General features: G+C 35.4%; 1 protein-coding gene across 1 annotated transcript; it reads left to right on the top strand.

The window, feature by feature from the left end:
* Nucleotides 1-928: 928 nt before the first annotated feature.
* LOC149847013 (amino acid transporter AVT1J-like) lies at nt 929-6,586 on the top strand. Its single transcript, XM_089993022.1, has 3 exons — nt 929-1,025; nt 3,595-4,205; nt 6,071-6,586. The coding sequence occupies exons 1-3, from the start codon at nt 929-931 to the stop codon at nt 6,584-6,586; spliced, it is 1,224 nt and encodes a 407-aa protein (XP_089849148.1).
* Nucleotides 6,587-16,501: the final 9,915 nt, after the last annotated feature.

Raw genomic sequence — 16,501 nt, 5'->3', positions numbered from 1 at the left:
ATCCAGCTACAGAATCTTTTTAACATTGACAAGGATTTCTCTTACACATACATAGGGCTCGGAAACAAGATGAGCCACTCATGCCTCAGCTCATTTTCGATCAGCTCATAAGAGCTCACCCAGGCAAGCCAAACACCAACAACAAATGTTCATCTCAGCTTGTTAGATAGTAATAAATATATTTTACATATATTTTATATCATATAGAATAGTTGGTTGAAGTGCTTGGCTTGCAAGCAATAAGTTAAGAAACAAATCCTTTTGCTTACAGCGTTGAAACAATGCATTTATTGTGTAAACAAATAAGTTTGATCTTAGTTCGATAAGTTTAGAATTAAATTTTTATTACTTTCAACTATACAAATATGTACTTTTTTAACGAGCCAGCTCAAACTTGGCTTGTTTAACTTGGCCTCACCATGAGCTCGAGCTTGGTTCGTCTCATCACATGAATGAGCTGAGCTTAAACACCGTGTTAGGTTCGTTTGTCTTGTTTACTACCAAAAAAAAGGTTTCAAAAATGGAGGGAAAGCTTGAGAATGCTCATAATATGAATATTTGAAGTTTGAGCCTAAAAATTATAATTAGTTCTAATGATGTAATATCGTAAGAAAATGATACTGCACGACTTTTTAGTTAGTTATTTTCTTCTTATTACAGTAGGAGAATAAAGAAGAAAACTGAAGAGACTTCTTTGTTATGTCAAATTGATGGCTGTCTTGTATAATTTATGTGTGGAAGGCATGCTCGTCTTACTTTATACTCCACGGTCTTCTATTGGACATCTACTCACCTGCACTATCTCCCACAAACTAACTATATGGGATACCCACTAAGTTTAGGTTTTGTGGTGGAAGATCCCCTTGAAAATGTTTCCAATTCATTAAGGGCTTATATGCAGGGAACGTAAGCAACAAAATTTGAGGAGATGGACGTAGAACGTCAAGCTCAGCACACAGCCGACCATGTTCAGACTGGTACCACCTTCGTCAAAACATGCTTTCATGGGCTCAATGCACTATCAGGTGCATCTCTCTCTCTCTCTCTCTCTCTCTCTCTCTCTCTCTCAAGGAAGCTCTTTTCAACAAGTTTTTGAAAACCTTTTCTTTGGATAATCTAAGAGAACCCCCCAATCACAGATCGCACATTGGCTGGCATCTGGTTGGTAAAACCATTGAGGCCTCCTCTGTCCACAGTGGAGTACACTCTGCTTCTGTCTTATGGCAAGGGACGCCACCCATGAGTTTCAAACTTCTGACGTCCTGTCAACTTGGTGACATTCACAAGTCTCCTCTACCAGATAAACGGAGCCCTTGTGGGCAAGTTTTTGAAAACCTTGCCACTGGAGTACCAGATGAGTTTGGAGTATCTATGTTGTTCCATTCATCAGCATTATCAACATCAGGCTTTGTCCTAAATGTATATGAGATAAGTCTTTCAACCTCTATATTTCATTTCAGGTCTACCTATAGCTGTGATAAGAGGAATTCATCTGCATGAGAATAAATCCCAAAAGGTTCAAGTTTGACTGAAGAACTCTAGATTGGGTCTAGCATGAAACAGTCAAGTAGACTTTAGCTCTATTATCAAGGCACGCCAATGCATTTGGAGGCTAGCAAACGAGCCGAACAAAGGGTGTTCAAGATTAAATCATTTCTTGTGTTGAGCCCAATTGAGCTTGAGCTCATGAAAAACACAAGCTAAACGAGTCGAGCACGAGCTAGCTCATTTACAAATATATATATATATATATATATATATATATATATATATATATATATATATATATATATATTCAAAGTTGAAAATAATAGAATTTGAACCCTAAACTTGCTAAGTCAAGCTCAGACTCGCTCATTTACAAAATAAATAATTGTTTCAAACTTGTAAGCAATAGGATTTGAACTCTTGCAAGCCAAACACTTTAACCATCTTCACTCTATAATATAATATATATGCAAAATATATTTATTATTAGTTAACGAGCCTATACAAGTCTAGCCAAACCGAACATTGGTTGTTCATACTTGAGCTTGCTGAGCCTATTTCACGAGTTCGAATGAGTTCTTTACGAGCCGAACATGAGTCAAGCCACCAGCGGCTCATCTAGTTTCCCAGCCCAACCTTGCAATGGTGCCAAGTTTAAGTGAGCCAAGTCACCGAGTTAATTCATATCTTGATTAAAGTTGACCACGTGGTGACTTCATCAGTCGTCTGCAATTTGCCAAGGTCTTAATACCAATGTATTATTTTTTCTAGCTTGGCTTTCCAAATTCAACATATTCGGATGAACTGTTGTCAGACAAACTAAAAGTGAAAAGGAAAAGCTTATTGGATGCTCTGAAATAATATTTAGGGCAATTTACATATAGGTGCATAACATATGGCAGATTTACTTCTAGCTGCCTAAAGTTTCAAATGTCAAAGATAAGCACCTAATATTTTAAGAAATTCTCAGATGATTGCTTCAATATTTATAATTAAGTAATTTCCGAGTGTAAAAGTAACTCAGGCAGTCATCCAAGAAATTTCTTAAAAAGTTTATCTTCAATATATTTTTTTGAAAGAAAGGATATGATATTATAAACAAAAGCTAATACAAATACAGATCCGAATACACAGCAAATGATGAGGTATCACTTGCTGTTGTATAGGAACAGAAAACCGAAAAACAGGAAATAGATACAGAAACTGAAACAGAAACAGCAGACATCCCAGAGAAAAAGTCAGCCAGACATTTTGAATTCAGTCTGTCCCAAAACCACACCTGACCGAGCACTGTCCAACCGAAGCAGCGCCAAACGATAGCAGCCCCATCTAAACGCCGATGAACACAATCTATCACCTCCCACCACAACTGTGGATCCAGATTTTGCTGAAGAAAAACTGCTTCAAACAGTTTAGAAACAGAAACTCCTTTCAAATATGAAAGAATAGATGCCGCTTACACTCCAGCTATGATGACAATCTGTAGTGGGAATCTCGGTTCCTGCAGAAAAAACCATGGCCCACTGGAAGGTGAAATATGCTGTTCCACTTCCTCGGGGAGCAGCTGCAGGCTGTGATCAGTAGTGGTAGAGGTTGAGATTGATGCAACACCTACAGCGAGCAGGGAGTGGAGAACGCCATAGTGAAGGATCAGCACTGAATCTGGAGCACATATCCGTACCCAGCTCCACTATTCACATGGGCACATATCCGTACCCGCTTGGATGCACAACACACACTCTTGCCGGCACATACACACACCACACCCACACTGACGTGGATGAACCCAAACCAGATCGCGCACACACACACACATTCACCCCAGCCCACACAAACACAGACACACCCACACTCACAAGAAAGAACACGCACACACCCGATGACACACACACGAGAAAGAACACTCAAAGAACACCCACTCCCGGTGACAGCCCTGACAGACACACACACACACACTCACGCGAAAGGACACACACACACATTAAAATTGAAACAGCAGCAGAACTGAGCAGTCTGTTACTCTAACCATCTTCAATATTTGAAACCTGAGGGAGTTAAATGTAAGTGGTAGTGCACGAACGCTCACTATAGTTGTTCTCTCTACAGGAGTTGGTATACTATCGATTCCATATGCACTTTCTGAAGGAGGATGGTTAAGCTTGATGTTGCTGTTTCTACTAGCTGCCTTATGCTGCTATACTGGAATCCTTCTAAAACGATGCATGGATGCAGAACCACAAATCCGAACCTACCAAGATGTTGGTGACCTTGCATTTGGTAGTAAGGGAAGAATCATGGTCTCTGTTTTCCTCTTCCTAGAACTATACTTGGTAGCTGTTGAGTTTCTGATATTGGAAGGTGACAACTTGGCAAAACTCTTTCCCAATTTAAGTTTAAAATTTGGGGGACACAAATTTGGAGGGAGCCAAGGGTTCATTGTTTTGTCAGCCCTTGTGTTTCTCCCTACTGTTTGGCTCAGAAGCCTCAAGTTGCTGGCCTATGTTTCTGCTGGCGGAGTAGTGGCTTCTGTTATTGTTGTGGCTTCTGTTCTTTGGGCTGCCACTGTTGATGGAGTTGGTTTCCTTCACCAAAAGGGAAAGCTTTTCAGCTTCAATGGGATGCCCACTGCTGTCAGTATCTTTGCATTTTGCTATTGTGGACATGCTTTGTTTCCCACTATCTGTTCCTCAATGAAGGACAGAACTGAATTCTCCAAGGTGACTTTCTCTTACACTAGAAACCGACTTCGATAATCTCTCTCTCTCTCAATTATTCATGGGAAATCTTCATATAGGGCGGGGCCCATTTTTATCTTATATTTTAAAAACAGACCTTTGCATTCAAAAACGGCATTTTCAAAACCTTTGTTTCCCAAGAAATAGAAACTAGGGGCTAAAGCCTAATGCCCATAAACTTAAGTTATGATAAATTAATCGTGTGTGGGCCTATTGTGGTCCTGAACCACAATAATTATGTTGGTCCACTCTTGATCAGTTGATCTACATAGATCGGTCTCTAAAAGCAAAACCTAACCTTTCAATCATGTTTATCATGATTTATTTACTATTTTCCTATGTTAAATGCGACTCCACTACGATGTTTTGAGCCACTTTTAAAAAATCCTCATTTTCTTGAATTGTGAGCCATGGATTTGTTAGTCTAAGATGTTTAATCTTGCAATGTATTAAAGATGATTAAGCATACCTACTAAGTTCGTAAAGAAATCATTCTAAAATTTGTATGGGTAGATCCAACATTTTGTTGGCTAAATCCATGCAAACAAGAGTATCTACCATGGTATGGTATGTGGTTCAGAACAATTATATATCCATGGCAAAATATATGGTGGTTATGGTGGTACATTCTCTTGTATTGATCTAGCCACCAAATGGCAAATCTAACGGTACAAATGTGTTTATCATAGTTTATTTAATATCTTAGAACATGTCTAATACATCATAAGATTCATTTTTGTGATAGTGAAAAATCAATGGCTCACAATTCATTAAATTAAGAGTGGTTTAGAAATGAAATAAAACGTCATATTTGAGCCAACTTTAACACAAGAACATAATAAATAGGACATGTTATACGTCATCCAAAGGTTAGATTTTGCTTTTGGAGCGTCTATGCAAATAGTGTGTACCACTAGAAGTTGTGGTGGTACTGTACCACCATAGAAGCACTATACATATATTATGTATATATAATGTGTGTGAGCACCAAGTTCTAGTGTACCCCGCTGGACACCCACTCTAAGTTGTTCAATCACATGAGGAGCTGGTAAAAAAAACCCTGACATATGATCTGTATGATTTGTTTAAATAGACAGGTTTGGATCATATCATTCTTTATGTGTAAAAAGGATTTTCAAGTGCCTAAGAAACCAATTGCCTAAAATATACCAAAATTTCATGACTTAAAAAACCAAGATTTTATTTTGAAAAAACAGGATCCAAGTCATGATTCCTGTAAAACAAACTATGCTTAACATGTCAGAGAGAGAGAGAGAGAGAGAGAGAGAGAGAGAGAGAGAGAGAGAGAGAGAGAGAGAGAGAGAGAGAGAGAGAGAGAGAGAGAGAGAGAGAGAGAGACGAGTATTACTCTTCTCAACCTTTACATAATTTCTCACGTGAACTGAACACATGTTCATGGCAGCATGTCCTGGTTCACAATGTTCTTTGCTGGGATTGAACTTGTTTGAAGGTTTAAAAACTAAAATGATTTTAATACAGAGCAGTCGGAGATTTGAGAAAAAATTGACAGGGTGAGGTCCCAATTGACATTTATCAGACTGGGTACGTAGTAGTCATGTTCAGATACTTGACATGGTTACAATCACAAATCCATTATCAACATGATTTCAAAATATATATATTTTGAGCTCAGGAAGCCTGATTCTAATTTGTTGTAAAATGTTGATCCCTTGGAAATATCTGGCAAAAACTTGGTCTCTAAACGGAATTTTCTCTAAATTTTACTAGTTATCTGTGTGAGAACCTTGTTGCAACAAATTTGTGCGAGTCTGCTATATTGTCTTTTTCCATAATCATGCATGTTCATTTGTGACACTGTATTTCAGGTACTGATGACTTGCTTTGCCCTCTGCACATTCAATTATGGATCAATGGCAGTACTGGGATACTTGATGTATGGAAAAGAAGTAGAATCTCAAGTGACACTGAATCTTCCAGTGGACAAATTAAGCTCAAAAGTGGCAATATATGTCACATTGCTAAATCCCCTAACCAAATATGCATTGGTTGTTACACCAATAGCCACCACAATTGAGGACAATTTTGTGTTCAAGAGTGCTAACATCACCAGCCTTGTCACCAGAACCATACTAGTGGCAAGCACAGTACTTGTTGCCTTGGCTGTCCCATTTTTTGCATACATGATGGCTTTAATAGGGTCATTCCTCAGCATGACAGTTTCAGTTTTGTTTCCATGCATTTGCTATTTGAAGATCTGCAAGGGCAATAGGAGAAGCATGTGTGAAACGGTGATAATTGTGGTGGTTATGGTGTTGGGCTGCTTGATTGCCACTGTGGGTACCTACTCTTCCTTGCGTCAGATTATTGAGCACTTAGAATAGATGAAACTGCATTAGATAAACATGTCCGATGTAAAGTAGCTGTGAAAAAGATGACATACGGTTATTTTATCTGAATGTATTCACCCTTCACCTTGTTTGTCACTATGGAATGCTCTCTCTCTCTCTCTCTCTCTCTCTCTCTCTCTCTCTCTCTCACACACACACACACACACACACACACACAAGATGTGTGTGGCATAAGTAGGACCATTTTATCAATACCACGTTGGGAATTTGCAAAAGGATGGCAAAAGTCTCTCCGCATAGAATACCCATTTATAATGTCATATGTCACAGGGGAACGCCATTTTGTTGCGAAGCAGGTTATATGTCCCCTCCCCCCCCCCCCCCCCGCCGCAAATGCACAGTTTGCTACAGTGCGTGTTCTCGGGTCTGAACGAGCACCACGTATGTAAGCATGTGGGGCTCGTTTCCCCGTGTGTGTCAACATCACTTAGCATCGGAGTCCGATGCATTTGCAAAGACTTAAGTACCCTTTCCTACCATTAGCGTCATAAAACAAAGTTTCGAGTAAAGGACAAAAATGTCCTCTCGCCAGAAAGGGTTAAAATCATCATCGTTTTCACCCTAAGAAGTAAACTCCTCTGCTTTAATAGGAGTTCCTCGCAATATGTCACCCTAAACGTTCTGGATCACCCTTTGACGATGCATCATCTGCTGTAACAGGAGCTTCCTTTGACGATGCAGCCTTTGACATCGTATGCTTTCGCGAGAACATTTTTTGTTGTCGTCTGCTACCGTCGGAGCGTAGTCGGAGCACCGTTGCCACCATTGGCTGCATCTACCTTCTAGGTGTTTCTCCTCCACTGTCGGATTAGCAAAACTTGTGTCCTTTCAGTGAGTTTTGTGTAAGGATTCGTTATGTAAATAAATCGATTTGTAAATCTGAATGCTAAATCTTACAACTGGTTGTACTTTCATGCTAAATAACACATATTTTCATACTGAAACAAATCGATTTGTACCTATCCACCTTCTGTGCGTCAAAAAATAGTTAGCATGATTTGTTCTTATGAAGGCCAAACATTACAACGATATGTACTTATGAAGAGTAAATTTCTACAACGATTTATAAGTTTGAATTTAACAATGATTTATACATTTAATGTAGTAGCGATTCGTTCGATGCAGCAAGCACACATTTAAATATCATAATACAAATATCTTACAAATCGACACTAGCAAACACATAATATGTTACAAATCGATATACATATCACATAATATATTACAAATCGATACAAAAATTCAGCATAATAGCTTACAAATTGATATTAACAAACAAAACAATATCTCGCAAATCGATAGTATGTTACTACAACCGCGATTTGCGTTATACTAGTCCAATATTTTCTGTACAAAGGCAAATCGTTGTGGCCGACATAGACGTCATTACGTAAATCACATAAATCATCAACCAGAATCTAGGTCTTATAAGGCATATCGATTTTTTACAACGAGCGGGATGTGAAAAGACATTTCTTTTATAAATGAATGACACATATTTTTGTAACAAAGGCAAATCGTTAAGGCAATTTATGATTTATATATTTAAAGCAACAACGATTTATACATTTAATGTAGTAGCGATTTATGATTTATAAAGTTACCAAGATTTGTACTCAAGTTTGTTAAATCATACAACGATGTTTACTGTTGAAACCCAAATGTTACAACGATATGTACTTATGAAGGGTGTGATTTTTACATCAATTTGTATGTTTAAAGCAACAATTTATACTTTTAAAGCAGAAACGATTTATATGTTTGATGCAATAGCGATTTATACTTGTTGACGATAGCAATTCACGTAACAGCTATTTAATTACAGGTACGACACTTTGAAGCAATTTTCATAGAAATTACTAAATGACCAACGATTTGAACATGCAAATGGCCACCTCATGTCGCTACAATGTAAATTCCTCATGCACAAGTTTCAATTACATACTACAAATATCTAACAAATTGACACTGGAAAACACTTAATATTTTACAAATCGGTACAAATATCGCATAATATATTATTATACCTAACCATATACCCTAAACCCTTAATATCTTACTAAATCCTAATCCTAAACCCTAAACTCATAAACCCTAACCCCTAAACCCTAAACCTAAATCCTAAACCCTAAACCCTAACCCTAACCCTAAATCCTAAACCTAAACCCTAAACCCTTAATATCTTACTAAACCCTAACGCTAAACCCTAAACCTTTAATATATTACTAAACCCCAACCCTAAAACCTAAACTTAAACCCTAAACCCTTTAACCCTAAACCCTAAACATAAACTAAACCCTAAACCAACTCTAAACCTAAACTTAAACCCTAAATCCTAAACCATAAACCTAAACCCTAACCCTAACTTGGGTAACAATGACCAAATGATAGACTTTTGGTCAAGCGAAAGAGTTTGTGACCATATCGATTTGTAAGATGTTAAATCTATTTAAGATCTTGTTTTGATTCTTAATATCGATTTTTAAGCTATCAATAGGAATTTGCATATCAATTTAAGATATTGTTTTGATTCTTAATATCAATTTCTATGCTAATTCTAAATATCAATTTTTAAGATATCAATAGAAAATTTCAAATCGATTTAAGATATTGTTTTGATGCTTAATATCGATTTCTATGTTGATTCTTAATATCTATTTTAAAGCCATCAATAGAAATTTCCATATCGATTTAAGATATTATTCTAATTCTTAATATCGGTTTCTATGCTGATTCCTAATATCGATTTAAGATATTGTTTTGGTTCTTAATATCGATTTATATGGTGATTCTTAATATCGATTTAAGATATTGTTTTGATTCTTAATATCAACTTAAGATATTGTTTTGATTCTAAATATCAATTTTTAAGATATCAATAGGAATTTTCATATCAATTTAAGATGTTTTGATTCTTAATATCGATTTAAGATATTGTTTTGATTCTAAATATCAATTTTTAAGATATCAATACGAATTTCCAAATTGATTTAAGATATTGTTTTGAATCTTAATATTGATCTCTATGCTGATTCCTAATATTGATTCAAGATATTATTTTGATTCTTAATAGCGATTTATATGTTGATTATTAACATCGATTTTTATGCTATCAATACGCATTTCCATATCGATTTTGTAAGATATTTTATAATCGATTTGCAGATATTGATTCCTACATTGTTGCAATCGGAAAAGCATTGGGTTTTATACGTGTTGGATGTATGAAAACAAAAAATATGGTTATACAACTCCTTGTACTATAACATTGGTGTAAACCATGGCATTGTGTATTTGGTAAGTTTCTATCTATAAGATTATCGTATCTTGTACCGTGACCCAGAATTTACTTGCTTTTGCATAAACCACAAGTTAGATTTTTTCAGAGACATGTTGGGTGTTGTCATTGGCCATGGAGGCTTCACGTCGCAGAGGATGCTCCTTTATAAAATAATGACATCGATTGTGGCGTCTTTGTAATGAAGTATATTGGAGCAATATATTATGGACAAGAACTAGAATTTACCGCTGTATGTTGTACACTTAAACATGTTGTAAGAGTTTCTATATTGGTCTGACTTTCATTTTTTTTTCAAGATGATATACCTGGATTCCACACAGAACTATGCAAAAAATTGATGAATTTTCTAATTACGAAATATACAAAACCCCAGACTGTAAGATTACCTAGAAAGCAACGAAGGACACGAGGCCCCTAAGAGTAAGAGGAAGCTGTTTTAAACTTCTACATGTTCCCAAGGATAACGTGAAGAGGGTTATGTTCTACTGCTGAGAGAGAGATAGCAATTTTTGGTTCAACATTCCATTTCCCAAACATGACATTTTTTTATACAAATATTTGTAACAGATTTTGTAGACTGTGTATACAAATTTTATAAGACTGTGTACAAAATTCACATTGATTCAAAAACCAAAATTACGCACCTGGCACACGTGTGTTGAATACGCAAATCGCCACCTCAAGTGTGCACATCACAACAATGTAAATTTCGTAGGCACACGTTTCAAAATTATATTACAAATATCCAGCAAAATTGACACTAGTAAACACATAACATCTTACAAATCGATATAATATTGCATAATATATTACAAATCGATTCTTAATATCGATTTGTATGCTTATTTTTAATAATGATTTTTAAGCTATTAATAAGAATTTCTCTCTTGATTTTTATGATATTTTATCATTAATTTGCAAATATTGCTTTCTAACACGATGTCTACTATAAATTTATTGGATATTATATCGATTTAAGATATTGCTTTGATTCTTAATATTGATTTATATGTTGATTCTTAATATCGATTTCTAAGCTATCAATACGAATTTTCATATCGATTTGTAAGATAAGTTGTCGATTTAAAAAAATTTCATTGAGGCGACGGATGACATCATTTTTCAATTGCCCGTTGAGAATAGGACATCGATTTAAAATTTTGAACTGGCAGGGGAGAAAAGCCACAATATTTTATTTTCTATCTGTAATGGCTATATCGCATTGGCTTTTTTAGACACATTTCCTCTTATCACTCTCCAACCGCCCTCTCTCTCTCTTCGGTGATAATGATGTCTAAAATAGAGAGGACAACCGCAACACCACCGCACAAGTCGCCTGCGGCGGTTCTGAGAAGCAAGGCCACCTCCTGTGCCTCCCAACTCCTCAACCTCCAACCACCACCATCCCTTCTTGTCGATGTTGTGCCTCCCACCCCTCATCCCACACCCAAAGTTTCTCTTTCTCCCACCTCACCCGTCGCCAATCATCTGCCAATCCGATATATATGAGGGTTATGTAAAGTACCAAAATATAATGAACATTGAGAATGAAAAAGACAAGAACAAATTGTTGCATATTTATTATGCAGAGCCTAATCCATCAGATATTGAAGATGAAAAGCAAACGAAGAAGGATGGAGAATAACTAAAGATAAAGAAGAAGAAGAAGGATGGCGAAGAGAAGGAAAAGCAAATGAAGAATGAGGAGCAGAATGAAAACTACACACACTTTTGAGGCAAATGGATTTCTTCTTACTAACCATGCAAAATTAAATTTACATGCACATCATTCTTCATGTTATCTGTCATGATCGTCAGTTGCATCGCACTATACTATGCATTAAGTTGTTATTTACCGTGCAAATAAAAAAAACGACTTATCATATATGTGTGTTGACGATAGCGATTCATGTGACAATGATTTAATGAATAACGATTTCAATACGCAAATCGCCACCACAATCACGCAATAATATAAATACCGCACGCATATGTTTCAATATCATAATACAAATATCTTACAAATCGACACTAGCAAACACATAATATGTTACAAATCGATATACATATCACATAATATATTACAAATTGATATAAAAATTCATAATTATAGAATGCTAAACATTACAACGATTTACACTAATGAAAGTTAAATGCTACAACTATTTTGTAGCTGAAGAATCCACACGTGATTCATGTGCTGCGTTGCTTACTTTTGAATTGAACTGAGTTTGTCATGAAACAGAACAATATCATACACTACATTAAGTTCATCAAGAAATGCAAACATCCTCCCAAAATTGTTACATATCAAGACTTATAAAACTCATGTCATTGTTTTACTCAAACAGGTCGGGTGGATTACAAGTTCCAACATTGTAGTGCACGTCTGTAGGGTATTGTTGCATGTTATAAATTACACAAATTAGATATTGATAAGTTACACATAATACAATTTACATGGAAAGCAATAATATCTTACAAACAACTTACAAATCGATATACGACAATTCAACATAATATATTACAAATCGATATTAACAAACAAAAAAATATCTCACAAATCAACACTAGAAAACACATAATATCTTACAAATTGATATACAACAATTCAACATGATATATTATAAATTGATATTAACAAACAAAACAATATCTGACAATTCGATACCAAAAAACATATAATATCTTACAAATCAATATACGATAATTTAACATAATATATTACAAATCGATATTAACAAACAAAACAATATCTCACAAATTGATACTAGAAAATACATAATATCTTACAAATTGATATACAATAATTCAGTATAATATATTACAAATCGATATTAACAAACAAAACAATATCTCACAAATCGATATACATATTACTATAACCGCGATTTGTGTTACATTGCATATACTGAGTGAATGGATGATACCGGATGGGGTAGAAGCCCTTCCTCATATCTGTAAACAAGCATTCTTGTCAATAGGTCCCAACGTCTTACAAATATTGTTAAGTTTCCAACAGTCGAAAGGACAAGATCCACTTGCAATAACAAAACAACACTTTAATGGCACTCACGATGACATACGTTCTTCAACAATAGCACAATGACATGAAAATGTACTCACGATGCCTTAATGGAACTTGTTGGAATGTTTGTGCATCATTGCTTTCTTCCATACTGCCTAACGACAAGAAAAAAAAAGAGAAGACTGTAAAAAAAGATAGTCGACAAATGCCCCTATGACGCCCACCAATGATCGAATCAGTCGATCACGAACCCAGGAATGTTTTGTAACACAAGGCAGAAACGAGAAGACGACAATGTGTTGTAACACAAGCTAAAAATCAAGGCGGGAACCTGGACTCGAGACGAGGGCAAAGGTTGCTCCGGCGGCAGCAAACAACGATAAAGGGTGAGTCGTCAAAGGGAGCTCCTGTTACAGTAGATGGTGCAAAAGTTTACTGCTTAGGGCGAAAACAGAACGTTTGGACTTTGAAGAGTTAACATCATCCTCGACTTTCTAGATGGAGGACATTTTTGTCCTTTTCTCGAATCATCATTTTCTTTTTTTTGAATGAAGGACATTTTTGTTATTTTCTCGAACTGTTATTTCATGGCGAGAATAGTACTTAAGTCTTTGCAACCGCACCTGACTCTGCACTGGACTCCAATGCTAAGTGATGTCGATACACACAGGAATACGAGCCACACGTGCTTATATACGTGATGATCATTCAGACCTTAAACACGCAGTAGCAAACAGCGGGGGAGAACACCCAACACCCATTTTGTTGGCATGTCCTGTTTTCAAACACATGGAGAGGTACACTCGGACAATATTTTAATGTTACTTTAATATTTTTTATTGTTTTAAAGTTTTGTTTTAATAAAATTACTTTTTTAATATTAAAAATTGTTGTATTGCTTAAAAAAATAAAAAAAATTGTGCTTTCCAAAAAAAGTTGAACTTGCAAGTTGAGCACGCATCACAGGTCCTCGTGTCCACCTGTCGTTGTGACAAAGCTAACGTCATTAATAATCAGCTTGTTACTGGACAAGGTCTCCTTCTCACACGAGGCACCGCATGAAGGACCTCATTTTTGACAGCTGTTAAAGAAACTGGTCATTTAGTAGGCTTTGGAAGCCAATGATAAGCGCTTTGAAAAAAATTGCTTAGTTAAGGCATGCTTGTGTTGAGGAGGAGAATGACGACGGTCACGATAACTCAACAGTGGCTCACAATATCTCGGGATTTACGCCCGTAAAGGCAAGTCGATTATCCGTCCGCCCCCAAAGGAAGGGTGATCTAGGTTCAACTCTCATGGGTGTCACACCTTGCACAAGCTCAAGCAAGGGGTAAAAGGTAAGACCACAGAGTTTGACACTGTCAGGACAGCAACTATAAGTACGAGTCAGTGCAGCTAGGTCTCTGATCCTGGGAGTGGTTTCTCTGTGTAAATATCAAAAAGAAGTTCATTACCAGTCCTAAAAAAAGAAAAAGACAGAAAAACTGTCATATTAGGATCTCTATGTGAGCTGCTGTCAGCTGATAAGTTTACCTTACGTGCCTTACCTAAAATTGTAGACTTGAGACTTTGCACTTTGCGATTGAGAGAGAGAAAGTGGTAGTTATGCAACTCTTAGGTGCGCAGCTACTAGCGCAAGTTTGTTGGCCGTCCAGCGCAACCTTGATGGACGGCCAGTGCAAAAAACGTAAAATTTTTTTGCTAAAAACATCATTTTTTGACCATTAGTGTGCTTTCCAAAAGCCGCTAAAGGTCTCAGTTTCTCTGGGACCTTTGCAGCACTCAAAAGCGCCACTAAAACACTTTAAAAAAAATGATGGGTTCATCCTTTAAGTGTTTTGGCAGCTCTTCCGAGTGCCGCTAAAGGTCCCAGCGGAACTGAGATCTTTAGCGGCGCAAAACATCACTAATTCTAAAAAAAGTGGAAAAAACTTGCTTTTCTGCTGTTTTTTTGGCCACCCATCAAAACCATGATGGATGGCCTCTCTCTCTCTCTCTCTCTCTCTCTCTCTCTCTATATATATATATATATATATATATATATATATATATATATATATATATATACCCGAATAAGAATGGGATAATATTTACTATTGTCTAGAATATGTACAATTTAGTTGAAAAATCATAGATATAAGTTGTATCCACTTAGGGGCAGAGCTAGAAATCTAAACTAGGGTAGGCACAAATGCACACTAAAAAATAATAATTACTAATAAACTACACTAACAATATGTTTAAAAAAAAAACCATCAAATAGTTATTGAAACGAAGAATGTTAATGAGAAATATGTTTTCTTATGATAAATTTATTTATCCCCATGCATTAGCAAAACAAATAAGAAAAAAAAATAAAAATAATTTGTCATTATCTAATACTAACTTTCCTTGATCAAAAAAATACTAGCCTATATTTGCATAACCTATTTGACTATTTCTTTAATCAAATCACCAACCAGCGAATGGAATTTGTAAGCATATTGAAAAACAGAATTTGAGTCAATTCAAATATTGAATATATGTAAAGTGAAAACAATGAAATTTTCAAACATACCCATAAAGTTAATTATCAACCTCGTTGATCTAGTCTCATAGAACTTAATGATAAATGAAGTTCGATATCAATCCAATGTCTACATTGCAAAAATATTTGAATGATCAAACCATCTCCATAAAAGCGTAGCAATATGAAAGACCAAAACAAATCATTAAAAGAAAAAAACATAAAAAAACTCTAAAATCATAATATAAGCATGATTATTGCTAATTAAAAAATACAAAAAAACCCAAAATCCTAATAGAAATCAAATACAAAATCATGATTATTGCTAATTGAAAAGAAAAAAGAGTTGAGAAAACCATCAAAAGCTTAGTTAAAAATTCATGTCATTTGAAAACAATGCAAATAAAAAATCTAATCCAAACATAAATCATAGATGTCACATTTATGCTAATGGATAATAAAAAAACCTAATATTATAACTAAAATTGAGCACTCATTATTCATGAATTCATGTTTAATGCTAATTAAAAAAGAAACACATAAAAACCTTAAAATCATAATTAAACATTCATGCCATTTTAAAAAAACCAAATAAAAACATTAATTCCTACAAACATCATAAATTATGCATCAATGCTAATTGATAAAAAAAATAAGAATCTAATCAATATAAAATCATGTAATATTTATGGAATCATGCCTAATGATAATTAAAAAAAAAAACAGAAAACCTTAAAACCATAAATTTTATGCCATTTAAAAAAACCCAAATCAAAACCTTAAATCCTAACAAACATTATTCATAGACATGCTAATTGGAAAAGAAAAAAACAAAACCTTAATTAAATATTTACATCATTTGAAATAATTCCTAACTGGTAGTCGTGAAATAATTCCCCTCGAGGAGGTAGTGACATCATGATAGTCTCTTTTTTTCTCATGATAGTCATTGCAAGATCAAGCCATCAAGAAAGGTAGCAGAAATCATAGTTATTATCAACCTTAATCAAAAGTTTAAGATATTTAGGCTAAGTGCGCGACAACCTGAGTCGC

This window comes from Nuphar pumila, chromosome 2, assembly GCF_984573655.1.
Source record: "Nuphar pumila chromosome 2, dmNupPumi1.hap1.1, whole genome shotgun sequence".
Taxonomy (NCBI): domain Eukaryota; kingdom Viridiplantae; phylum Streptophyta; class Magnoliopsida; order Nymphaeales; family Nymphaeaceae; genus Nuphar; species Nuphar pumila.
Note: the sequence above shows the minus strand (reverse complement) of the source record. Positions and strands in the feature narration are given on the sequence as shown.

Bases quoted from the DNA above. Each gene is read 5' to 3' on its own strand.
- LOC149847013 (XM_089993022.1), top strand. From the start codon at position 929: ATGGACGTAGAACGTCAAGCTCAGCACACAGCCGACCATGTTCAGACT. The intron at 1,026-3,594 runs GTGCATCTCTCT...TTCTCTCTACAG, and splicing joins TGGGCTCAATGCACTATCAG to GAGTTGGTATACTATCGATT. The intron at 4,206-6,070 runs GTGACTTTCTCT...ACTGTATTTCAG, and splicing joins ACAGAACTGAATTCTCCAAG to GTACTGATGACTTGCTTTGC.